The sequence below is a fragment of the Stegodyphus dumicola genome, chromosome 3, assembly GCF_044657685.1.
Source record: "Stegodyphus dumicola isolate Sdum_Otavi_A_Nest chromosome 3, ASM4465768v1".
NCBI lineage: Eukaryota > Metazoa > Arthropoda > Arachnida > Araneae > Eresidae > Stegodyphus > Stegodyphus dumicola.
The window spans coordinates 266,355,671-266,383,410 of NC_140770.1; the positions used below are offsets into that span (position 1 = coordinate 266,355,671).

Here is a 27,740-nt window from a genome sequence, read left to right on the forward strand (position 1 = left end):
AATAACTAAGTTAGGTCTTATGAAATAGTCTTATGCTTGCTGATTTGTAAATTATTTCATTTAAAATTGATACATTAACCACTTAGCAGTGTTAAGGTTACTGTGTGACTTGGATATCTCATTTTTAAAGTCTGAATTTTGATTATTGCATTCACTTATTGTAGCTTGCTTTTTAATTCATAGATAGCATTAATTAATCATAGACCACACTTTCTCATTTTTTTCTCTGTTTGATGTGGTTAAAGATATTTCTTTTGGATACTGTTTTCTATATTTCATAAGCATTTTATTTGGATGGCTTTTTGCAGAATATTTTTATAACAAATTTAAAATTGTTGTAAGAAATGATTAATTCTAACAGTAGCTGCCGTGACTGTGAAAGTTAAGACTTTAACATATGTGAAAATGTACTAAGCGAAACAAGAAGCTCTTTAATTTTAACACATTTTCTGATGATTAATTATGTGGGAATTTAAAAGATGCTTCAATTTTCTTTTGTGAAGCAGATTTTAAAAAATTCACATGCATCTTAAAGTCTGTGTCTCTTGAAAGTCTATCCATGCATGTGAATTTTGAAAAAAAAAAAAAAAAAAAAAAAAAAAAAATTCTATGTGTGTGATTATGGCAAAGCCTCGAGGGCTATCTGCCTAAGGGGAGGGATGACCTCGGGGTGGACTTTCTAAGGGAAACTGGCTCGTATACACGTTACACATGGGAAAAACCACGAAAACGCCCATGCCGCCAGCCCGTTTGTGAGTTTGAACCTTGCACCAAACAAACCAGTGTTCAGCGACTTTACTGCTCGGCCGCTGGTGCCCCCCCAAAATTATGTGACTTTTTGTGTATTTTATATAATATTATAAATGTAGAAGTAATGGAAACTAATCATTACACTGGAAATCATATTTGTAAAATAGTTTGCATACTTTTTCATGAGAAAAATATCAGAAACCTATGACATGTGAAATTTGTGTGTTTTCCTCATTGGTCTTGCTGTCAGGCATTGTTAAAACAACACAAAAAATTCAAGCCCTGTTTTAAGATACTTACTTGACTACTGATTTGAAATATTAAACCAAGTTCAGAAATTTGAAGGTTTGTAATGCTTGCAAACTGTCAGTTTTTGTAAAATTAATTTACTACTTGTGCTCACATGTGTGAAAAAAGCCAAGATTTGGTAATTTTTATATTTCTTTTTATTTATGGCCAATAAATAATTTTTCACATATATTTTATCTAAAAATTGCATTTTCTGAATTAAAAAATATACAGTTTTTTAAATTATTGAGAAGTGACAAATAAATTTATTGATGAAAGCAAAATTCTAACTTTGAAATTCATTTGTATATTGTCCAGCAGAATATTCTTTTACACTTTGCATACACTAATGCTTAAAACAGCTTTTCAAACAAATTTCTTGACAGTCATCCCTACAGCTGTTCCTGGAATGGACAATTTATTGTCAAATCAAATTTATGTGATCAAATGATCAATATTTATATAGCAGTATTTCTGAAAGAGGAGTAATTTTATGGTCATTTTTTCTCTAAGTGTAATTTTTTTGGGTAGAAGCTTTCTTTGTGGAAAAGTTTGAATAGTCACATGCATGGATTCTTCAGTGAAACAGAGTAGTGGTTTACTTTGATTCTTTATCCTCATTGAAAGAGTCTTGTAGGTTTTCTTCATTGCTATTTTACATTTGGCATGTTTTCTTGATACATGAAAACAGTGGAATTTTTCTTTGGAAGTGCAGTTATTTTAATCTTGTATTAGAAAAGGCATGGGCGTAGATATGTGTAGTGTGGACGTAGTCAGCAGATCAAGGTCAAATAGATTCTTCTTTTCCCTCCTTTCCTTCCAAAACATGAAAGCATGAGTGAATTTTTCCCTATCTGTGGGAAAAAGTGAGTGTTCATTGTTTAGCACTGATTATGTTGCAATTTATTATTATGTTTTAGTTCAAGCAAAGATGAATTTTCTGCTCCAGTATTTACATTTAGTTTAAAATGCTGTACATGTGTAGTATATGTACATTAATGTTTAGTGCTCTTGTTATACAAAATTTGAGTTATATTTCAATTGATTCACTATCATTTAATCTTTATTTAATATTATTTATTTAATTTCATTTAAAATGATATCACCAAATCTCAAAATGTGTATACAACTTGATATTAACAAGCAGGTAATAAATCCAACTTGAAAATTGGATTTATTACCTGCTTTTTAATTCCTTCATTCTCATTCCCATACATCATACCAATATTATCATACCAAAACTGACTATTGCACATTTGCTTATTCAGTTTGTTAGAGAATTGGGGACTTGATAGTATTCAAGATTGTGTCTATAAAGCTAGTTCTCATCTGGAGTTACAGATTGTTTTCAAGTCACTTTGAATGGCTAAGGATGAAAATGAACTTTTGAAAAAGTGTTTATTGTTTAGCACTAACATAACAGCATAATCATTGAGATCATTACTTCAGTTCCCCAGAGGACTTCTGGGGAGAAGAGGTGGCCTCTAAAATCTTAGGTTAGTTTTGTCTTTCCCTAGACCCAGTTGAGAAATTTTTTAATACCATCTAATGTGATCTGAAATGGTAGCATTAACTACCAGAGTGTGTTTTCGATTTATCATTTACAAGCCTTTGTAGATAAGCATTTATTTATAATTTGAAACATTAATGTTGAGCTTTAAATTATAAACAATGATAATAATTTGAAAATTGTGTTCTTCATTGCCTCTATCATAATAATATTTTTATGTTATATTTAATGAAGGAATTATCTGAAATTTTAAGTAATATTATTTATGAATTACTCATTACACTGATTTAATATCAATATTAGTTGAATAATAATTTAATTGTATTACTGAGATTTTCATTTTTGTGTTCTTAATGAAAATTTATGGTGCGAGATTATTACTGAATTTTCAAGCATGTAACTACTAAGTCTTAAATATATAATTTCTGGCATGTCATGAACCACTAAATCTTTTTATTTTTTCATGTACTAATTTTATTACATAGTTGACTAAAATCTGATATTTAAAGAATAGAAAATTTCAGTGTGTTTGGAACCTTTTTTTTTTATAGTATTTGTATACAAATTAAGCATAATTTTTTTTGATTAAAAATTGCAATTTCATTAAAATACTGTTAAAAAGATAGGAAACCATATTTCACATAATGAATAAGCTGAACCAGTCAAATTAAACAGTATGTTTGTTAAGCCTGATTTTTAATTTGTTTAATTTTATTACTGTTATGTGAATCTTCTTTAATGTTTAAAACTTCTTTAATCCTGCTACTTCTTTCCAGAAATCAGACTAAGGAAAGAATGTTTTACAAGTAGTCCTGTCAGATGGTTAGTGAAAAAAGGATTTGTTAAAAATAGAATCCCATGCGATAAGTGCAAAGCTGACTTGGTTTTAAAAGATAATCCTAGTTATAAAGATGGATCTGCTTGGATATGCCAAAAATCAATGTGAGTATTTCTTGCGTTGTTCTAAATTGGAAGAGATTTTTTTAAATTTTTGTTTGCTCATTTTAATCACAAGAAAATTCTATTAAAAATTTAAAATAGTAAAAGTAATACCCTTCTTTGGGTGGATGCAATGCAGAATATCCTCTACTGCCAATTTTTTTTTTAGTGTTATATGTTTTTGGTTGATCTGAAATTTCTTTTTAAAATTCTCATTCTTTATTTTAGACAAATCAGAAGTGCACTGGAATTTCTTTTTTTGTATCACCAGTAGGTAGCACGGTTTATATTAACCAGTGTTTATTAACATAGCTAATACAACACTAATTTAACGTCTAAAAACTTTTCAAATACTTTTCCTAGCTCTCACTTTGGAACATTTCTACTTACTATTTAAAGTGTAACACTCATAAATATTAGTTAAAAACTGTGGTATGTGTTACTACTGATGTCATAACTGAATGATAAAATTATACAAACTGATAACTTTTGATGAAAGTTTATTCAACCTTACCATTTGTGAGGAACAGATTAAAATATTACAAAAACAAATTACCTGTTGCCTGGATTTGATAGTTTAACAATCAGCTACTTACGAGCTCTACATTTACAAATCTAAATACTGAGCAGCAGTGTTTTGATAAAAGGCAAATGTGGTGGGCATACAGCAGAATGTTGATTCAGTATACTCCTATGATTACAAACTATTTCTCTGATGTTATACTGAACTTGCCTTTAAAATCTGCGTAATTCTCTGGAATGAATGAATCTCTAACAAGGTGAAGCACAGAGGAATTTGTAAATTAAACTTAATTGGTTAGTGAAATTCAACTATAATGCTATAACTTAAACCCATATCATGACTACAGTAGGATGCTTTACTGTTAGAGTTAAAATCTTTCATTATGATGGTGTCATTCAAACAGGGCCATTTTGACAGGGTCAGAGAATGTGTCACTTCATCATTGCAGATGACTCTGTGCAATTGATTCGCAGTCCATCCTGTATGGTAACGTGCCAGCTATAGTCATTTAAGTGTCTATTTTTCATTAATGAAGGGTCTCTTCACAGGCTTATATGCTCTTATGCCATTTTCACTCCATCTTCGATTTACAGTGTACCTGTAGACATTAACTGAAGAGTTTATCTGCCATTTATGAGTCAATTTTTCACAATTATTAAAATGATCTTTTAAGGGTAAAGAAATAATACTTTGGGCATTTCATATCAAACTTTTCCTAGTCTTTCCTTTGTAAGTTAATTTTTCATATTTCTATTTAAATTAAAGGTATTAATGCATCTTTTAACTTTTGAATGATGGAAAGCAGGTTTCATAGCAGTTTGACTATATTGACAAGGTAATCTTTTCGACAAGATAATCCTTCAATGTGGAGTACATTCGACACATATAACTACTTTGCACACATTTTTTATATGAATGCAAAAGAATTCAAAATTACAACACAAAGTTTTCAGTATCAAAAACAATGATCAGCAGTGATAATTTTTATAGACAGAATTTGGACTTCTTTCTCAGAGAGAGAGAGAGAGAGAGAGAGAGAACTACAGCGCATTGGAAAAGTAGTGTAAAATTTTTTATTGCTTAATTGTACTTTTTATGAGCCATTCTTTTTTCCCTATTTTCAAATTTTTTTATTATTTATTTATTTATTTTTATTTTTTTTATGGTAAAAAGTTTTGCATTTTGTATAAAATTGTACTTAAAATATTGTATAATGTATTAAATTTGGAACTGAAATTAGTTTTAAAAGTATGATTATATCTTTCAAAATACATTATGAACAGATTATGGAGCTTTTGCTTCACAATATATATAAAATACAAACCATTAGCAGAAAAAGAAACAGGGAAAACACAAATATGTTGTTACATGATCGCTTAATGCCCAACTTGGCTTGGCAATTTAAGAATACTTGTATTTGGGATATCCAACAGTCATTGTGGCTCCCATTACCCCCCCCCCCCCAATATTAAGCAACAAAGGGAAACTAACCACAATGAAATGATGGAACACACACATCCAAGAGAGGGGAGAAAGCTAAGTCCTTCATTTAAGTCATTACTACATTTGCTACAATTTAATATTGTGATAAATGTTTTGAAGATTGAAGAATCAGCAATTTAAACAAAAATGTAATACTTAACTGTTAGCATATATGTAGAGTGTTAAGTAATATATGTTGAATTTCTACTGTTATTATTTAAAATATGTTTGCCATGTGTTATAATATTGTAAGATATTTTGTAATTTGATTATTTCCATTTCATTTCCATAGGTGTCACTTTCAAAAGGAATTCACAAGACCTACTTTCTATGCTAAATTTGACTATCCTATTTCTTCTATTTCTTTACTCATCTACCACTGGGCATGCCAGTCTGATATGAGAACTGTTATGTCTGAAGTACCACTTCCATTGTATCAAATTCTAAGTGTCTGGCAATCATTAAGAGAAGTATGTTCTGCTAACATGAAGGAACGGTTTGTGAAATTTGGCGGAGAAAAAGAAATCATAGAAGTTGCTGTTGTACAGTATGAAAATATTCTCATTATTGGAGCCATGCAGAGGAAAACTAAAGCAGTGTATATGGGTGCTGTTCCAAAACAGTTTAAGGATAAAATAAATCCTTTTATTAATCTTTTACCTTCATGGGTACTTCCAAAATCAATCATTGTTGTAAAATCATATTATAGCATGGGTGGAATGTATACTGTAGTTTCTGCTGATAGAAACATCATTGATGCAGATAATCATGGTTACCATATTTTAAATGTTACGCAGTATCTAGAAAAAACTGTAAAATATATGCTTGGACATATAAAAGGAACTTTATATTCTGATATGATACAGGTACACTTAAATGAACTTATGTGGCGTGAAAGATTCGGAAAAACACCCCAAACTGCATTTGCAAATATCATCAAAGAAATTTCTGCTCTTGATCAAAAAGGTAATTGGACAGTGATTATATTCTCATTAAATTTAACTGCTGGTCAATAATTATTAAGTAATTTGTAGTATTGCTTTTTGTTCATGGTACTCATGCAAACAAATTAACTGATTAAATTTACAATAATCTGGAACTGTTATTACATTAGCTGTTATTAAAAAACATAAATTCATATAAAATTTACATATATTCATATAAAATGGCAAACTCTAATTGGAGATTTTTGCAAGAATATATTTAGGTTAAATCACAAATTATGTTACCCGTATAAAAAATTGCTTGAAATGAACGACATAACATCGTATTTCTCTAAAGCTGAGTTAATTGACGCTGGAAAGAAATTAAACATTTGCTATTTGCCATTTGAGACTAAAAAGTAATCATGTATGAGATTTTCAGATGCGTTGGATCAAAGTGCAGAAAATGAATATTCTTACTGAAAGTTTTGTATTGCAAAAAAAAAAAAAAAAAAAAAAAAAAAAAGATAAATTACTTTTATCCAATGACTGCAAGAAAATAATTTGATTCCTTCCACAGTAATGCTTATTCTAACAATTGATTTTCACTTCTGTACCCTTTGACCAAAAGAAGAAGAGGGATGCCTCAGTTAGAAATCACCTAACTGTGATGAAAACTGACACCTTTAATTCATTTTGATTCCATCACATTTGTCTTTTTTCAAGTGTGCTGTAAATGTGGTCGCCAACTTGTGCCTTCTTTAGCTGCAGGTGACAACATTATTGCATTTTCATTGATTCACTGGATCAACTGGTTTCTTTCATCTTAGTATTACAGCCACTTTAAACCTTGTTATCTGATTGCAAGTGTTCAAATTGAACATTGTAATATTTTTTCAATCTAGAATGGTTGCAAGATAACCACATGGTTGTAGAGTTGCTGTCTGTTGTCAGCATTGCCCATATATTCTAATTTTGCTTTTTATATACTCTCTTTGCTGCATTTTCCCTGTGCAGTATGATAGGCTTATTTAGTCATCAGCCTTGATTTTTTTGGCATCATTTGCATGTTTGTCGTAGAGTATTTGACTGTAAAATTTCATTCATATGCAATTAAATTTTGGAATTTTTTTTAAATGGCAAAGAAGGCTTTTTTCAGCTGTCTTGAAATGGTTATGTTTTATATTTACATAATATTTAGATTTTGATTATTTAAAAGAAGATCATATATACATATATATATATATATATAAGAATAAATAATAAAATTTTTTCATAAGAATAGTTAAGTTAAATTAAATTTAAATAATTTTCTTGCACTATTGCTGCAAGGAATGAAATTTGAATTTAACAAACATTCTTTATTTGTATAAACTTAAAGGTAATAAAAATTAAATTTTAATATATGAAATTTTAATTGCATACAAATAAATGATGGTTGCTGCGAACTAATTTACAATATCATTCAAATTCTGAGAGCATACGTAAATTAAGTATCTAAAACCATGAAAAAACATATAATATTCCAAAAAATTAATCTTCAAAAATAAAAAAAAAATTAAGACTAAATTAATTTGCATTAGTGAATACTGTTGAGCAGGCAGGAGATAGATCTTATCAAGGGGAAGGTGCCTCCAAATCTAACTCTTCAATTATTCAATTCATCATTCGTCATCCATATAGGCATGGGTATAGTAATATTTAAAACCAAAAGTAAAATCAAGTGTAGTTAATTACTAAAAACTTTAAACAAAAGGAATTTTGAGAAATTTAGAAAGCAAATTGACTAAGAATCAAAATTAATTAAATGTAAATTGCCAATGTAAAAAGAGTATAAAACCAAAGTAATTTAGAAACCTTGGCCATTTGAAAACTTCCCCGACACGAATTATATATATGTATATTTTTTTTCATATATGTTTATGAAAAATGTTGCATGTAAAGCATAAAATAAGAAGAATAACAAATTTCATTTAAATATATTATTTGTTCTCCAGTTTTGACCTTAATTTAAAAAAGGCCTGAATAAAAGTGATTTCTTGTTTTCTTTCTTTAAGGTCATCAGCATTTTGAAATTTTTATTTTTTAGTGGACTTATTCATTACATGCTTCTGTCTTGATAATTTTTGGAACACTAAAAACAGAGACTACTTAGAGAGAGCAAATGTGGAATTTCTACTGGTGCTGCAACTTGAGACTGTTCTTCATTAAACATTCCAAAACTCTCCTCAAAATAAAGGAGGATATTCTTTTCCCCTATTTTTGGCTAAGATGATATTCTAGTGATAAGAGATCCACCAGAGTTAAAATGGTTAAAGTTGAGAAACATTGATAGTTTACATCCTGCATTTTTTGACTGACCAGCTACATGAGGTTTGCATGGCTTTTCTGAGATGTAACAAAAATTTGTGTTGTTTCTTCTTGGAAAGTCCTATATACAGTTACTGTTCCCTATAGGCAGGTGATCGTACATTGCCATAGCTGAATAATTCAGTCTGAGCAACTGAATTGTTCAGGGTGAGCATATGAACAGTTATGGTCGATAAAAGGATTCAGAGGGGGGATGTCTGCTAAAATATAGGTTGCAAAATTTGTCCTAAATAAAAAATTGTGATAAAGTTTTTTTAAAAAAATGTAAGTCCTTTTTACATGTTTTTTTAATGCAAGATGTCTTTTAAAATTATTCTTGTAATATTAAATTTTTGATAAAATTCTGTTTCTTTTTTAAACTGTATTTAGATCCATCTTCTGTTTTTCTGGATAGTGAAAGTTTACCATGGGTAAGTATTTATCAGTGAATGCTTTGGGTGGTAATTGCTTTTGTTAGTGTATGACTATCAAATTCAGATTATTTTATTCTTAAATTTTCTTTTTAGGCTTTACGTACTGGAGTAGTGTGTATAGCTCCTGCATATGTTCATGTAAATAAGCTTTCTAATGACGCAATAAAAAGATACACAGGTTTATCAATACGTATGTGGTTCTTTAATTTCCTTTTAATATTAAGCTCATATCTATCCTGTTCTGTGGATATATGTTTATGAAAATTTTGATTTTTTTAAAAACAAAACAAATTACTTTTTTCTTGCTGTATAAAATATTTGAAATATTGAAAAAAATATTTTGATTATAATTCTGAATAAATTATTTTAAAAGGTTCAACTTTGATTACACATTTTATATATGTTTATATTTTTTATATATGTCTCATATGTTTTAAATTATTGCTTGGTATCTGCATTTAAGATATGCAGTTTTTATAGAAGCCAGAATTATTCTAATATTCCTAAAACTACATGAAGTTTGCAAAGTTGTTCCTAATTACTCTAAAATCAGGGTTGCCGCACTACCTGGAAAACTTGAAAAAACGGGAAAGTCGGGGAATTTGAAAATTGACTTAAAAAAGTCAGGGAAAAGTCATAGGCTGTTTTAATCAAAATCTGGAGAAGTGAGGAAATTTCATACGGTGATGCCCTCAAAAAAGTGATTTTTACACCAATGTAAAGATCACTTTCTTGGCGAATTATGTATTGAATTAGCATCATTCGAGCAGCTGGTTTAGAGCTTGTTTTTGCAGCTCCAATCAGATTGTCTTTTAGAAAGACAAAGCAGGTTTCCTGTAACCTCGAGAATCGAGAGATTTGCATGTGCGGTTCATGTTGGACAAAAAAAAAAAAAAAAAAAAAAAAAAAAAAAAACTTCCCATTCTTGTATAAAACAAAATTGATTTAATCCTAGTATCCGGTACTCACAGGATTTGGCAACATTACAATGAGCAGTAAACAGGCCATTTTGGTGTTGGCGACAATTTTCAAAATCGTGCCCAAGGCCGTACCGTAAACTAGAATTTTACCACAAAAGCTTTTAAACACTTTTTTTTTCTTTTTAATAAATGCCTCATTTGTCATTTTGCAGTAAAATAAAAAAATAGTAATCAGCCATCTAGGCTAGCCATTTAATATTCACGAAAATATCGTAGTTTACTGTAATTCAGTTTTTAATCTTTTAGTAATTGACTTTATTTTAATATTATTCGTATCATTTAATGTCGCTTCCTCCTTCTAAATTTACTTATTATTATTTAATAATACTTTCAAATTTTAGGCAATTTTCTCTTGCATACTCCTGAAACTAATTCTAACAATATGATGACATACCATCACAAAATTTAATGCACATATTTTTTGCTTATGTATGCTGCTAAAATATAAAATACCTGAATTTATTTAAAATATCATTAAATAGATTTCTTTCTTTTGTTTAGCTACAAAATGTCTGCAAAAATAGACATTTTTTAATCAAATTGGGCAGATTCTAATCTCAATCTTCAGTGGAGAAAACAACTCCTAGTATAGTTATAATAGTAGTGCTTTGGGAATAAGTCATATGTAATTGGCAAATTTTTGTGTTTTCAAGTCGTACCATAATTTACCTCTCAGCAAAACAAACATGCACTACGCAGATAGACTGGAATTTTCTTAAAACACACTTGAGAAACCTGGAAAAGTCAGGAAATTTCATTCTCCTATTTAAGTTGCAACCCCGTAAAATTCCCAAAATTTTCCATTGCTTCTACTAATATTTTTAAGCCCAGTTTGGTAATGAACATTTTTTACTTGTTTTTGCATTTCAAAGTTTTCTTTTATTAAAAAATTCTTTTAGTTGATCAACATTTAATGACTGGAGACTTTTAAGAAAAATGTATATGTTTGCCTAATGACTCTATATTATTTAAGAGCAAAAATTATGCTATGTCGTCAAATATGAGGTGTCCTTTTATATAGCCTATGCATTATTAGTCCAAACGGGCTTTGTCCCTGTTTTCTTTTGCGATTTTGCATTGGTTTACTATAAATGTCCGTTTCACTTTTCAAAGTATTGCCACCAGTTGTTAGAGTCCTGCATTATATTTGAAGAAATTAAATAATGAAAAATCTGCATAAATGTATGTATATTTCTTGCATTGTGATAAAACAATGGTACATAGAGCCATCCAATTTTGAATGACGTAATCCTACTGTGAATATAGGCATGTGGAAGCCAAATTTCTAATTTTGAATTTGTTTTATTATTGATTTCATATTTTGTAAATCTTTAATGAATTTTTTATTAACAAACTCAAGGATTTCAAAGCCAGCAATGGCAACGTTGTACAGAAAAAGCATTTTTATCTCCTGCACGTGAGACTGTGTATCGGAAGTTCTATCAATTCAAAACTATTTTGCGATATTGCTCTTGAACTGAATTTTATGGTTTAACCCTTTCACTGTTACGGATGGATTTTTCTGTATTGAAAGATGGCTTTCCAAATCGTCACACATGGATTATTTTGCCAGCTTTTGATGGGTCTGAAAGCGTTTCGAATGATTTTTTCTGCCTTACATTTTCCGCCTCGAAATAGTTGAGGACGGAATATTCTGTACTGTCATTCCCACAGACCTCCTGTCACGCTTAATTGGTAGTGGGGAAACAGCGATCGTTAGAGAAAGATGTTACAATGGGAGGGTCGTAAATAAAAACATCAAATCCAGCGGTACCATCTGCCGACTTGAGGGCGATTTTCGTGCCAAAACTGGAAAATACTGGAAAGCCTTCAACGCAAACCTTTGTGTATGCAAAAAATTTGCGAAACAAAATTTCTTCTCCAAAAGTAAATGTAATTTGCATGGAACCGATGAATAACTTTTAAAAAATTCAGCGTCACCTAATTTACAAATAATTTCTTTCAGCTTAGAATAAATGCTTAAACAGGTATCTTACAATAACTTGTAGAAGCAGAGAAATTTGATATAATTTTTGTTTTAGCTGTGCGTATTGATTAAAAATACTGTATTTTTTAAAAATTTTATAACAGTTCACAAAAAGAGTTACTTCAATATATATTTTGAATAATTGTTCTGAAACAAAAATGAGATTTTTGAAAGAGTTCAAATCATGTAATTCCATTTCAAACTAATGTGTCATTTATATGTTTGTATCAAAATTCATTGTGTGAAGTATGGACATTTTATTATTAAAATATGAGGACAAGGTGCATTTTGTTAAAGAAAAATTCGTTTTACTCTTCTGATTTCTTGTCTAAAACGAACTACTGGGAAACTTCCTTGGCATGATATGAAAACCATTCTCAAATAATATCGTATTTGATTAAATAGCTTTTTGGCGTTGATAAAATAAAGTACTGAAAGTACATGAAATCATATGATATGATGCATTTTTTACCCTAAGCAAAATACTTCCATGTTACTGAAGGTATTATCGAATAAAAAGGTCCAAACAATATTTGATTATGAATATTTTACTGTTATGAAGATGTGTTTATTCCAAATTTCGAAGCGGTTGGGACATAAAATTCTCAGCAGGTAAAAGTAAATATTTATAAAAAATAGTTGTTAGTAGAAAAGAAATGTAAATAGCTTTTTATAAAAAGCATTATAGGAAATCACAAGCATTATAGGAAGGTGGAAAAAATATGTTGATCTGGGTGATGCAAAAAATTTCGAAAAAGGAAATAAGAATTTCTGATTATTTGTCTTATATAGTACACTCCCGATTATCCACGGAATTGGGTGGCGCGGCCACCGCGGATAGCAAAATGCGCGGATAATCTGAAAAAGGCTAAAAACAGGTATAACAAAAGAGAAAACAGTCATTCCAACTTTGAAAAATCATTTTATGTACAATAAAACATAAAATAAACAGCAGGAAATATTTAACTAACACTTAATATTTTAGTATATCATTCAAAACTAACCTAAAATGCATTTTGTTAATGAAAGCAGAAAAGTGCTTTGTACTTACGAGAGGCATTAAGGATACACAGAAAAATTAATACATATGTACTGTTTTAATATTGTAATGTATTATGTAATTACAAAAGCATAACTGTAAAACTACACCTTTTTGAAGAAATCAGATATTTGTGTTTGCTTCTTGCTTTGGAAGCATTTTCTCTTGATCCGAGATTGCATTTTTCGTAACATAAGTTTCTCGAGATTGCATGTTTCGTAGCATAAGTTTCTCGGCCAACTCCGCGTCGTCTTGTTTTTCCAAATAGCTCAGCAGTCTGTCGACTTGTTGCAAAGCCGCTTCGTGAGTCTTCCGCATCTGCACAGTGGGCTCTTCTTCACCTTCACTTCGCTGTCCTTCATTCTCAGTCTCTCCCCTTGCTTTCTTCACAATTTCGTCATCTGTCAAGTGCTCGAAGCCAGGCTCTTTGACGTCACACTCCAACCACTCGTTAATGTTTTCAGCATCGACGTTCACACCACCTGGAACTGTTTTCACCATATCGGCAAGAGTTGACGTGGGCGTGTCTACATCTTCATTCTCTTCTTCACAACTCAAAGGGGTTAGGTTATTGTTGGCTTCAACATTAAGCATGAGTTTTCTCCATGATTTTATGAGGGTTGACGGTTTCACTGAGTCCCATGCAGATGCAATATTGTAGATGCTGTCCAAGATTGTGTAGTGCTTCCCAAACTCTTTCAGATCATAACCTTCTTCAATTTTAGTCATTAACAGCTTGGTTCAGTATGTTCTCTTCATTGTTGCAATGACTCCTTGGTCCATGGGTTGGATTAGCGCAGTAATGTTTGGGGGGAGAAACTTTGCAAAAATTTGTCCATCAGAAGCACGCTTGTTGCTGGGTGAGAAGGTGCGTTGTCGATCAATAGCACAGATTTTTCAGGCAGGTTTTTCGATTTAAGATGTTTACGCACTTGAAGAACAAAGATTTTTTTGAACCATTCTTGAAAAAGGTTTCGGTTCATCCATCCCTTTTATTGGTTTAAGTAATCAACGGGCAAATTTTCTATCCTTGTGCCTTTGAAAGATCTCTCTCTCTTTTTTTTTTTTTTTTTTTTTTTACTTTCCAATGACAACAAGTCTAAGTTTATGTCCACCGGTAGTGTTACTGCAAGACCTGATAGTGATCCTTTCCTTGCTGCTTTTATGACCCGCCGCTTTACTTTCACTTTCAAATGCTAAAGTGTGAGTGGGAAGACATTTCCACAAAAGTACTGATTCATTGGAATTGTAAATTTGTTCAAAAGATAGCTCTTCTTTTAAAACAAATTCTTCAAATTCATGGTGGAAATCGTCGGCTGCTTGTTGGTCACCACTAAGTTTCTCCCCATGAAGTCCAATTTCTCGAATTCCATGTCGCTGCTTAAAACGAGTCAACCAGCCAGAAGACGCATCAATATTTTCTTTCAGGCCTAACAACTCAAAAAAAGTTTTTGCCTTCGCCGCAGTGGTAGGACCATTTACAGGAGTACTCTCTTTTGGAACTTGAGCTAACCACTGTGTGAGTGCCGTGTCTAGCTCATCAAAGGTAGAACCATTCATAGTTTTTCGCGTTTTTATTGCGGAAGCACTGTCTGAAATTAATGCAAAATTCACCATTTTGTCTTTTTGCTTTAGAATGTCACACACTGTTGTTTCCGCGATTCCGCAATCCAATTCTATCTGCTGCATTTTAGCGCCGTTTGCTACTTTGGAAAATAATTCTAGTTTTTGCGCAATTGTCAACACAACCTTCTTTCATTTTCCTGACATTTTAAATCGGTAACGGAAAACACAAAATCAAAAAGCACAACCACTGAACACAATAAAAGATAAGAAATTAACTCCGACCAGTTCGCAAACACTATCAGGCTTAAACTAACAATGGCAAGTGGGAGAAAGTGGACGTGTCAGTAAGATTAAGACGAGAGAGGGCGGTGGAGCGGGCACTGCAGGGGTGAGTAAGAAATCACTTACTCATTAGAGGGGAAGGTTCCGAGAAGGCCTGGGATATTTTTGCTATAAATAAGCACGATGTTAGCAAATTTAACGTTTCGCTCAGTTTTGTGAACATTGTTATTTTCTTTGCTTTACGCTTGGAAAAAAAAAAAAAAAAAAAAAAAAAGCTTTGAGCGGCAGGCGCGGATAATCCGTCCGTGGATAATTGGGACTCTACTGTATCAAGATTTGAAATGACACAATTAGATGCTCAGATAAAGATAGACAACTTTAACTTTCATGGAGGACTTTGGATGGGAAAACATTTTGTTATTTATGACTACAGTTAATTAAAACAAAGGATGGCTGTCTCTGTATGGGAAGGGATGCCTTCTTGGAAGACTTTTTAAAAAAATCTCGCTCATATTCACGTTACAAGTGGGAAAACTCAGTTCCAGATCAAACTACTAGTGCTCAATGACATTACTGCTCGGCCGCTAGTGGACGTTATTTATGACTGAGGACTGATGAGCTAGCTATGTTAAATTAGGTACTGATTACCATTTTTTTAAAATTCATTAGTTAATACTTATGATTGAGGTTTTACTAAAAAGGTTAATATATGCATGTATTTCTTGAAATCAGTTTTCACATCTTATTAACATTTTATGTGCAGTTTTTATGGCATACTTTCTTTAAGTCCACTCAAATAATTTTACAGCCTAAGAACAAAATAAAACTATGTAAATTTTAATATCTATTCTTTGTTTGAAATATTTCTCTTTGGTTTGGTTTACTTGAAAAAGCGCTCGAAGGCTATTTGCCAAAGGAGGGATGCCTTCATGGAGAACTGTCTAAGAGAAAATGGCTCCTATACATGTTACACAATAGAAAAATCATGAAAACATTCATGCAGCCAGCCTGTTAACTGGAATTCGAACCGAACTACCCTTGTTCAGCAAGTTTACTGCTAGGCCGTTGGTGGGCGTATCACCTTTTGAGATAATTATCATAATATTATATGTTTTAATAGGCATCAATAACAATCAATGCTTACTCTTGTGATTTACATTTCCAGTGATGTTAATCTCGTAATTAATACTCTTGGCTCTGTGCCTAACAGTAGTAAAGCTTCAACTGAGGACTTTGTAAGTGAAACTGGCTCATATTTTGGTAATTAATGCAAATGTGGTTATATTATTCTTGTCACCATCAATGATACCAATCGTACGATTTGGTATTCACTTTCAGAGCAAAAATATATTGAGAAAGAAATCAATTTTGGGACAAATAAAAAAGAATTTATGAAATAAGTTTTATAAAAAAAGCAAAATTCTTTTATATCTGGGTCATTTGTTACCATTTACTTTGTGTTTTAATATCTTTTCATATTTTATTTTAGTATTGCTTTATTAATTCTTAAATATTTTGTAAAATGTGAAAGATTTGTGAAATTCATAAATTCTTTCAATCCTAAATTAATTTTCTTTCCCAGTTCTAAAAATGTATTCTTGGTATTATAGAGTAACAAAATGATAGTATTCACTAAATTAATATGCAGTTATCATTATTTAAAGTGCATTTTGGTAGTAGATTTATGAAAGTTGTAATGTACACATGCTTCAAAAAGATTGCACGACTAAACAATTTTTTCACTGTTTTGGGCAGAACCATGGTTCCAATTCCAAATAAATAGATAAATAAATCAAAACAAAATAGGCTTCACAACGACAGATTTTGACTCCTTTTATTACAAATGTATGAAGCAAATTTCTTTTCATTCTGCAAAAGAAATAAATATGTCAATGAATAATATGTTTTTCAGTGTGCTATTAGAATAAGAAATCCATACTCATATGATGCAAATTAACTGATATATATTTTTAATCAAAATTTTGCAGGAGAGATTCCAAATATTACTTTCAAGCACTAACTACACAGAAGTTGCATTTTTAAGTTTTTAAATGCGGTTTTCAATAGTTTAAGCATCTTTGATAAGTGCTATGAACAGTCTTATTTCTCTAAATTTTCTTTAGCAAGGTAAGGAACAGCACATTCAGTGGCACTTTTTTCGCACAATCGCTTTACAGACACTTGAATTTAACACATGCCTCTCATGCATTCCTAGATGAAATAGCCCATAACTGAAAGTTAATTTCGTACATTAAAATCGTAACCGCTTGTACTCTTTTTAAAATGCTCCCGGATAAATAGGCATTATTCTAAAATAGAATTGATAAAATCATTTCAGCTATAATTTTTCCTTCTCAAAACAAACTATGTATTTCGCCAAAATATAATCGAAAATAATTTTAGAGCTATGAAATATAAATTCAAGAAGATGAATAAAAATTTTAAAATTTATTCAGTTGTATAAGAAAGTAAATAACGGCAGCACAACATTATAATACATCATCATAATATCAGCTGAGAGCTGTAAACAAGTTTCATTCCTACTAAGTGGTTTATATAACTCTCCTTTTATATAAAGCTCGAAAAAGATCATGGGCATTTGGTGAATTGACATATTAAAGGCATTGTTGTATATAATATAAATATGTGCTTGTTATTTTATGAAATAGAGTGTCTGGAGCCCATTCAAATACCCTGTAGAATTTTAACAAATTATTTTATAGGATACAAATATGCACATGCTTTTTATGAAATAAGCAAACCTCATGCAAATATAATTCTGTTTTATTAAAATTAAGGGTTATGAAATTTATTTTAATATAAAATATTTACATATAAAATATTTACATTATTTTACTCTACATAAAGAAATCTGCAGGCATCTTTATTCCCATTATTTTTCTATTATTATCATTGCAAAAAATTAATAAGAGTCTATCTTATAAGCTAATTAGATTAGTTTAAAATTACAACCTGTGAAACTTTTTATTCCTCCTTGCTTCAGTTTTTCTTATGACAGTTATGCACTTTCTTTGACTTGATATAAGATCCATTTATTTTAAGTACTTTTCTAAAATGTTTTATTAAAAAAAAAAAAAAAAAAAAAAAAAAAAGAAAGAAAAAAAAAAGAAAAAAGAAAAAAAAAATGCTAGCACAAAATATTTGGTTGAAAAGTTATGTGAAACTGGGTTCAATACTCCCCCCCCCCAAAAATAAAAAATGAAAACATACATGTTGTTTGTTGGTTCCAAATGGGCAATTTATTTCATTTACAGACACACACATGTTTCGAGAACATTTGGGTTAACGCCACTTTGGGCTAAAAATATTTAGAAACAGCATATCATTAGAATTTCCAGTACACAGGCTCGCAGGCTGTAGACAAAAATGTTTTATTTCTTACAGTGTTGCCATTGCTCGCTTTGAAATTGTTCAGTTTTTTAATCAAAAATCCATTAAGGATGTACAGAATATGAAATAGACAATAAAAACATATTCCAGATTCTAAATTCTCGCTTCCAAGTGGCCTTGTTCGGGTGGAGGACTATGTGATCCAAAATGTGATGACTCTAGGTAACGTTGTTTTTCCACAATGCGAAAAACATACATATGTTCATGTAGATTCTCATTATTTAGTTTCTGTAAAAAAATACAGGGCGATAATATTTGGTGGCAACAGTTTGAAAAGTGATTCGACGCAAAATGCCGTTTCGAAACTAATAGCGCTTCTGTACTAACACTCATCTGGACTTTAAAAAGGAATTATAAAATTAAAAACTAATTATAAAATTAAAAATTTCATTTTTATAAAATTTTATTATTATTATTATAAAATTAAAAATTTTATTTAAAAATTAAAATTATAAAATAAAATCCAGAAGCTTTCAGATTTTATATTACGCCCAAAGGGACTTTTTTGATGCTTTGTGTGTTACTTTTATTTATTAAATACCATGTTCTTCGGAATTAAAGCACATAAATACCAATTCAGCAGCAATATCATAAAATATTTAAAAACAGCATATCTTTAGAATTTCCGATAAACAGTCTTGCACGCTGGAGATAAAAATATTTTATTCATTACAGTGTTACCACTGCTCGCTTTGAAATTGTTGAGTTTTCTAATCAAAAATTAGTCAAAGTTTTTCAAAATATGAAAGAGATAATAAAACAAATTCAAACTTAAAAATTCCAGTTTCCAGTGTGCATATTCGAGTGGAGGATTATGTTATTCTTAATTTGATGGCTCTAGGTACTGTATTTTTAATAATGCAAGACATGTATTCATGAAGATTCTTAATGATTTAATTTCTTTAAATATAATACAGGACGATTAATATTTGGTGGCAACAATTTAAAAGTCGATTCACCGTTTTTAGTGAAACCATAAGTTTATGGCAGTTAATAGTTTATAGTGTTTTTGAGACTAGTAGCCCATCTGTCCCCCCTTTTGGGTAAAAAAAAAACTATGATTTTGAAAACGAATTTGTAAATAATATATATATAATTATAAAACCTGTTCATATATTTTGTATATATTATGCACATATTCATTATAAAATTGAAGCATTTTGCAGAAGAATTTCCTACAAAATTGTACTCGCAGAAATGCATTCTTACATTCGGTTGAAAGCCTTTCTCTTACGATACTGAAAAAAGTTTAACCTCTATTTCTAAAAACAGATCAAGTATTTTTAAATAGGGTGCATGTTGAAAAGAAGCGGTAATGTAAAACGACTAGAAGAAAGAATAGGACATGCATTGAAAATTAGAGGAGGGACGATAAGAATGAAAGGCAATGTGCATTGTCATTCTACGTATTATATATGGCACCTTTGATGAAAAAGACTTCTTTTCCGCTATCCAGGAGAGTCAGTATGCCCTGGACATATATAACTATTATCTGTTTCTGTTCGTACAACTAGGCTCACACTGTAAAATTTAGAACAATATGAAAGAAAATTCAAAAGTGCAGTTTACATTTAAATTTTTTTTCAATATCGATATTACATGCTAATTGCATTAAAATTAGCTAACTGCAGAGCACAAGAAATATACTAAGACTAGAATTTTCTTATTGCGGGTGTCGAGTAAGTCGAATAAAATTTTTGAATTTGTTTGTTCTAGTTGAACCTTGCTAATAGCTAAATGATAAAACACTTGCCGATAGTTTGATTTAGGCTCGAGCGATAGGTGAATGGGATGACTGCATCATAGGTGTTTTGTGCAAAGTTAGTTTCCCTTAGAAAGCCCTTCACGATGGCAACCCTGATATGTTTGCAATAAGTAGCTCTCCTATGTTCTGCAATATCCAAATAGTATAAACTATTTTTTATTGAAAATGAATACATCGTGCGTTTTGTTTTGTTAAAAAAAAGTATCTTGTTGAATTTTCGTTTCTTAGAGGAAAGAAGAAAAAAAAGATTATACATTTATTTCTAATTGAGCCAGCCAGCCATGTGAACAAAACTTAATTTTGCTTCTTTTAGTTGAAGTAGAAATATATTGTGCATTTTGGTGAATAAAAAGTGTTTTACACTTCAGTTTTGGCTTAGAATGTCTGTTTTGTATTTTGTTTTACGGAAATTAAAATCTTTAATTTTTTTTGGTTGCAAACCCTAGATGGGGAAAACATTCTCTGTATAAAAAAAATAGCAGTCACACATGTAGGTAATAATAAATAAATATGAGCCTATAGGAAGCAAACCTGTTGAGAAGACTTTCTTAAATATTCAGATAGATTGTGGTCACATTATCCTGTCCTTCACGTATAAGACGCAGGTAACATTTTTGAGACCAAAGTTAGAAAAAAAGTGCGTCTTATATGCACATGCACATGTATACATACATAAAAATGAAGCTTTATGAACGGGAAAAAAATTAAACATCTGCATTTTTTTCTTTTAAAGTCTTGATTTTCAATTTCCCTCAAAATTTTCAATTAATAACAAAATCCATAGCATAAAGTGAACAGTTACTGTTACAATGTCAGATCGCTTTCGAAGCATTCTATTTCTTGAAAACTCCCGAAGTTCTGACAGTGATTTATACTTTTACAGCCGATGCTAATTAGTTCATCTGGATGATTCTCCGCAGGTGTCGATGGGAAAGAAAAACTGCTTAACACTTTCGGTGGATACAGTGATAGAAACCTTCCACACATTTGAAGCACTCTGTTGGCAAAGCTGCTGATGCTTTACAAAAGAATACCTTATCTCTTTCAAAATCTTCGGAGAGTTAAGTGCGAAAAACGTGATATTTAATAAATTAAGGTAACAGACAAAATGTTAAAAAAAATGCCCCTTTGGATGTAATTTAAAATCTGAATCCTTTCAGATTTTTATTTTTTTATTCAACCATCTTTAAAGCAAAATCATTTATGGTGCTGTTACAGCAGATTTTAAAATGTTTTAAAAATTTAAGATAATGGTAGGTTAGAAATTCAGTTTCTGCTAATAAAATGATATCCTTAAAATGTCTTACAATTTTACAGAAATTATGCCCTAATTTTTTTACCACTTTTCTAAATATGTTCTCCTGATTCGTCCCATTTTATTAGATACATAGCTGCATTATTTCAAAAGTAGTTAGTTTTTAAAACTGCAAATTTATTTAAGTATGGTATGTTTTAAAATAATTTATTGCATTATGTGGATATATATATATCTTTTTAAAAGAATATAGTATATATATTCACTCTGTTACTCGGCTCAGTAATCTCAATTTCTTTATTCTTACTTTCTTAAATTATTTTGCATAAACTATATTCTTTTAAATATGTATATGTTTAAAAGAATATAGTTTCTATACTATATTAGAATATTAGAATATAGTATATTGTAGATTAGTTTGCAGCAATAATTAATAATTTATTTGTAATTCAATTTCATTTAAAATTTAACTAACTTTAAATTTGCTTTTTACGAATAGAGAATGCTTGTTAAATTCAAATATTTTTATATACTTTTGGTGCGGCTGATTGCAAGCAAAACAGGAGGCATATCTACATGTTATAGTAGTCCTATATACAAAATTTAAACGTTCTGAGGTTACTCATTTTTGAGTTATGTGAGATATGTATGCACATACATACATACAGATACCATGAAAAAAGAACTCTTCGCAATTCATTTTAAATCAGTTTTATAATACATTTGGGGAAAGGGGGAAAAGTCTTTTATTCTGTCCTTACGTATAGATGTCACTCAAAAACATTGTTAAATTGCATTTGATAGCGGTCAAAGGGATATTTTCGTTGAAATATGATACCCGGAATTTTTCGTGATTACAATAGTTCCTTTACTTCATACAAGGAAGTAAAAAGAAAAATGTCAACTTCCTGCTTAAAATTTATTAAACTCAATAAGTGAAATGAATAAACCCATGTTTATTATTTAAAGAGAGCCCAAAATACATGAATTAAGAGTTTATAAAAGGAAATTCATGCCATAAAAATCATTATTTTTTTTCTTATTTTGGTGCTGATTGTTAGTACAATATGAGTTAGGTTAGCATTGCACTAGATTTTTTAAATAATACAATAAATATGTTTATTATGTTTATGATTATCAGGCATACAAACATATTTATATATGTATGTACAGAACAGAAATTTGGGAAATAAGGTAATTTATTAAAGGCAGATCTGAAGTTGTTCATGTTTATTTATCTTTTTAGTATTAAATATAATTGTTCTTTGATGTATAGGTGAGTTTCTCTCCAGTGCCAAAAAAAATTCAGTTATTCCCTCTGTGAAAGACAAATCTATAAAGAAAAACCTTCAGGTAAGTTTTTTTAATAATAATTGTATTAATTTGCAAAATTTAAACAACAAAGTAATTATGTATATGGAGTATGATTTTTTAAAAAGTAGAATGAGTGCTGTTTTTTCATTGCAGATTTTACCCATGGCAAATTTAGAATGATGATTTAAAAATTAGTATAAAACCATTATTTTACAAGTTTTTAGGAACTTTCATAATTTACTGTTATTATTTAATAAATATATGTAATATCAAATAATATCATATGATAACAAATATAAGTAATATCAAATAATATCATATAATAACAAATATACATCATAAACTTTCATAATTTAACAAATGATAAGTAATGTTCCATATATATTTTTATAATTAATATTAAAAATGCATGTTTGTTATTTTATTAATATTTTCAAGCAGATTAAAAAGAAGAAAGATAATTATTTTTAGAAAGGAAGGGAAATTAATAATGTTGTGAAACTTTGAATGAAGTATTGGTTATCTGGAAGTGATACAGTCAAAAGTCTGTAATCCGGACGTCCATAATCTGGAATGATCTATAAACCGGACCTCAAAACTACAAACTTTTTGCGCATGCGTAAACACATAGTGCATTTACGCATGCGCAAAAAGTTTGTCACGCGTCGCATCACGCAATAAACTGGATCTGTCAGCACCATCCTTATCTTCAGGGCAGATGTTTTTATTTTATTTGGCTTATAATTCCTTACTAAATGTAGTATTTCATCTGGATGAACTCCGTCTTTGATATGATTTAAATCAAATTCCTCGTCATTATAAATATCACGAATACACATGAAATACTTTTCTGGTTGCAATTTTCTAATTTCGACTTTTTTGTGTAATGTATGCTTTACGCATGCACGTGTTGAAAGAAATGTTTAATAAAGTAAACAAATAAATATTAAGCTTTTTTTGTAAATTTTGATACCCTTTAGATCATAATTGCTCTTTATTTCATAAATTACGGTTTCATATTTTTTATTTTATAATTTCTGCATGCCATCTTACCAGATTTAAATTGATGATCTATAATCCGGAAAAACCGATAATCCGGAATTGCTGAAGTCCCGACGAGTCCGGATTAAAGACTTTTGACTGTATAAAGTTATTATTTTTCTGCTGAGCCTTTGAGCATATTGGATTCTGCTGAGTAAGGCTTCATTTCATAGTTAGGCTTTTATCCTGTAATTTTCTCATTCCCCCCCTGCTCTATAGATAGCAGTATGAGAGCAAGGCATATTTGGATTTTACTCATTTTATTTATATGCAGTTCAATATATATTAAAAATTTTATGAAATGTATTTAATTTTAAAATTTGTAGATGTTAAAGAAATTGATATTTAGCTTCAAAATATATTTTATCATTTTTCTCTACTCCGAGATTTTTTTCCCTTAAAAATTTCTCATTTATAAAAGTGCTAAAACTATCATATGTTGTTATTGTTATCATTACAGAGGATTTACGTTTTTATGTGCCTATTATTTTAGCTAAAATGGCAAATGATGTGAGGAAGAAAATCAGCATTTTAGTAGTTTCAAGTTTCTGAATTTTTTTAGGAAATGAAATTATTCAGACATGTTACCTGTATTTAAAATATAGCATAAAGAAAAAACAAAAAGATGATTATTTAAAATTCAATTTTTGTTTGGAAAACCCAAAAAAGGGAAAAAACTGCTTAATGCAGGAAATAGAATTTTGACTTTAAAATTAAAAGTATGAGACTATTTAAAATAAGTATACATTATAGCTTAAGTCAATAGATTTAACTCACGTTAAGCAAGACTCATACATCAGATATCATTTTTTACTGCTTGAAAATTGGGAATGGTAAAATTACATCATTTGTAAAATAATTATGGGGAGATTAAAGGAAAAGTTTAGTAGATTATAAATCTGTGAATCTGTGTGTAAATAGATGTTACAATATTATTATATTACATACACTTTTTTGCAAAAAAATCGAAGCACCAAGAAGGACTTTTGCGATCGTGACGAAATTTGGTATGCAAAAACATCTTGATCGAACATGCAAATGATCAAAGTTTCAAGACAAATGAACAGGAATTGCTATCAAAGCGCTCATTTCTAGTGCAGAATTCGCAAGGTATAAAACCAGTAACAGAAATGGAAAATTTATCTTGCCATTGCAGTTCCGTAAAGAAGCAACTAGATGCCCTTATGACGATATTGAAGACAGTACAGACAGCTAAACGATGTTGAACGTGGTTGCATTGTAGAGTGTCATGCCGAGCAATAGGCTGCCACGCATAGTGTACAGACACTGCTGTGCAGGGATGTTGGCAGCAATGTTTGCTACAAGGAAATTGCTGATGAAGGGCTATGGAAGGCCAAGGAGCACAAATATGAGGCAAGATAGGATGATTGTTCGCCAGGCCCAAACTGCCCCAACGGCATCATTGTCGACTATTGAACGCACAACAGCTACATCTATACCTCCCATGGTACCGCCCACCATCTCATGGCGTTTGTCTGAGGCGGAATTACGCTCACAGAGGTTTTTAAGATGATTGCCTTTGACCCCACAACATCGACAGAGTCGTCTAGAGTGATGTCGCTGCCGATCATCATGACTGCCATCAGACTGGCATCGTATAGTGTTCAGCGATGAATCACTCTTCAAGCAGATGACCACCATGTTCGCGTCTGGAGAGGATGGGGCCTCGGTCCCAATCAGACTCATAACCCCTGGTGTGATGGTGTCGGGCACTATTTCTGATGACAACAGGTCATATTTAGTCATCCACTGCACATCTTTAACAGCTCAACAATATGTTGATACCAACCTGCGGCCGGTTGCTTTACCTTTATAGCACATCATCCTGGGGCCGTTTTCCAACAAGATAATGAATGCCAAGCCACATACTGCTTGCATATCTCTGGACTGTCTCCATGTGGTTTATACTCTTCCTTAGCCAGCTAGGTCACCAGACCTTTCACCAATCGAGCATGTCTGGGATATAGTAGGCCTCCAGATTCGAGCACCTCAAAATATCACAGATCTGGAGCAACAACTGACGAATGCCTGGCAGAATGTGTCGCAGGATGACGTTAGGAACCTCTACCACGCCTTGCCTTGAAGAATTCAAGCATGCATTGCCGCCAGGATGGTCCGACCAACTACTAATTTGAACACTCAGTGGGTGATTGTGAGCCGTGAACAGGTACTATGACCTTGATTTTTTAATCATTTTATTATCTGTGTATACACATATTCAATTTCATCAAAAACAACCGCTTCCTTCATGGTGCATTGACTTTATTGCAAAAGAGTATATTTTAAAGATGTCAATCACAATTATTATTCTTTTTATTTGCACAAAATTTGTTCATTGCAAAATTTCACAGCACTAGTGTAACTTTGCAGCTTTATTATTATGGATGCATCGTACACTAAAATGCATAAATCCTACTCCCAGAAGGGCACAGTAGTTTATTTGAAGAATAATGAAAGGTTTGTGCCAGTGTTGGAGAAGGGAAATAGATACTGTGATTTAAATCTCTTCCCACACTTACTAAATTAATTAGAAAACAGAGTAAAATCCTGTGCAGAAAATAGGGACCCAGTGCAAAAATGCCAACATTGTATTACATGTTATTTAATTCAAGCTAAATTCTGACATGTGTAAGGTTTGACATTTTTTATGCTAAAATGTGTGGAATGTTTTGCTCTACATTGGCTAAACTCAAAAAATTCCAAAAAAGGGCCAGCACTATTATAAAACTGTCATTTTGCAGAGGCATCCATTTAAAAAATTCAGGGAGGAAACTGAAAACCATGTGAGTAAATTTACAAAAAATTTAAATCGTATACTAACCTGTAATGATAAATCTGCAAAAGTAAACAGACTTTTTAGGTTTTGTGCAATTTATAGAAATCTAAATATTCTTATTAACATTTAAAACATGAAACTGCTTATGTTAAATGAATACTTCTGAAAAATATTATTAGTTAGATATTTATATTGTTTTGTTCTTGTTTACTTTTATAACTGATAGGAAGATAACATGAATTTAGCCCCTCTACCTGAAGTTCTTAAGCCCTCTCTACCTGAAATTGAGTCCTCTCTACCTGAAGTTCAGGTTGTTCTTGAGAAACTTGACCCAGAATATGTGAAAAAAATTGTAACTATCTCTTCAGGTAATTCTATGATGATTTTATTTCTTTTCTTTTTAGTGTATATTACTTTTAACATCAGATAGACTTTTGATCTCAAATATGCTACTAAATCTTTAAATATCAGTTGATAAATTTAGTTTACTGTTACAGTATACCCCGTTTAATGTGATCACAAATAATATTATCATTCAGATATTATTATCAAAGTGTCAGACCCCCCACCCATTTGTATATGAAAACATGAAAAATTCATCACTTAATTGTGATTAGCAAGTTAATTAATGAAAATCTGAAGTTGGTTAATGCTATTTAAATATTATAGAATGCATTATTTAAACTGAAATTATGTCACCAAGTGGAAGATAAACTGCCAAAGGTTGAAATATAGTAGAGATTGGCAAAAGACACAGTTCTGTCGCCAAGTAAAGGCTGAAGTTGCCAAGCATCTTGATTTTCATTTGAGGGAACATTAAGGTCATGAAACCATTTCTCAGAGAAGACAGTAAAGAAATATTTTAACCTTTTGATGGTCATGAACGTGCTCAGCTCACATTCCAGTTATGTACCGCATTAGGCACAAACAAATATGTAAATAAAAAATTACAAATCACAATAATAACACAAATCACAACAATAATACAAATTACAATAATAAATTACAAATCTATGACTGACAGATAACGTGTGTGTTTGAGAAGAAGGTATTGCTGAAGGTTTAAGCATGCTAAACTTTTAATAAATAATAAAGTAAAAGTTGA

At 30.7% G+C, this 27,740-nt stretch overlaps 1 protein-coding gene across 2 annotated transcripts in view; it reads left to right on the top strand.

Moving 5' to 3' along the window:
- row (zinc finger domain-containing protein relative of woc) overlaps nucleotides 1-27,740 on the top strand; it is a 236,958-nt gene that overhangs the window by 131,565 nt on the left and 77,653 nt on the right. For both annotated transcript variants that reach the window (XM_085814104.1, XM_085814106.1), the window contains exons 22-27: nucleotides 3,325-3,490; nucleotides 5,785-6,458; nucleotides 9,155-9,195; nucleotides 9,292-9,388; nucleotides 22,760-22,836; nucleotides 26,862-27,003. In XM_085814104.1, the coding sequence (XP_085670230.1) occupies nucleotides 3,325-3,490; nucleotides 5,785-6,458; nucleotides 9,155-9,195; nucleotides 9,292-9,388; nucleotides 22,760-22,836; nucleotides 26,862-27,003 (1,197 nt within the window). The remainder of the gene's footprint in view (nucleotides 1-3,324; nucleotides 3,491-5,784; nucleotides 6,459-9,154; nucleotides 9,196-9,291; nucleotides 9,389-22,759; nucleotides 22,837-26,861; nucleotides 27,004-27,740) is intronic.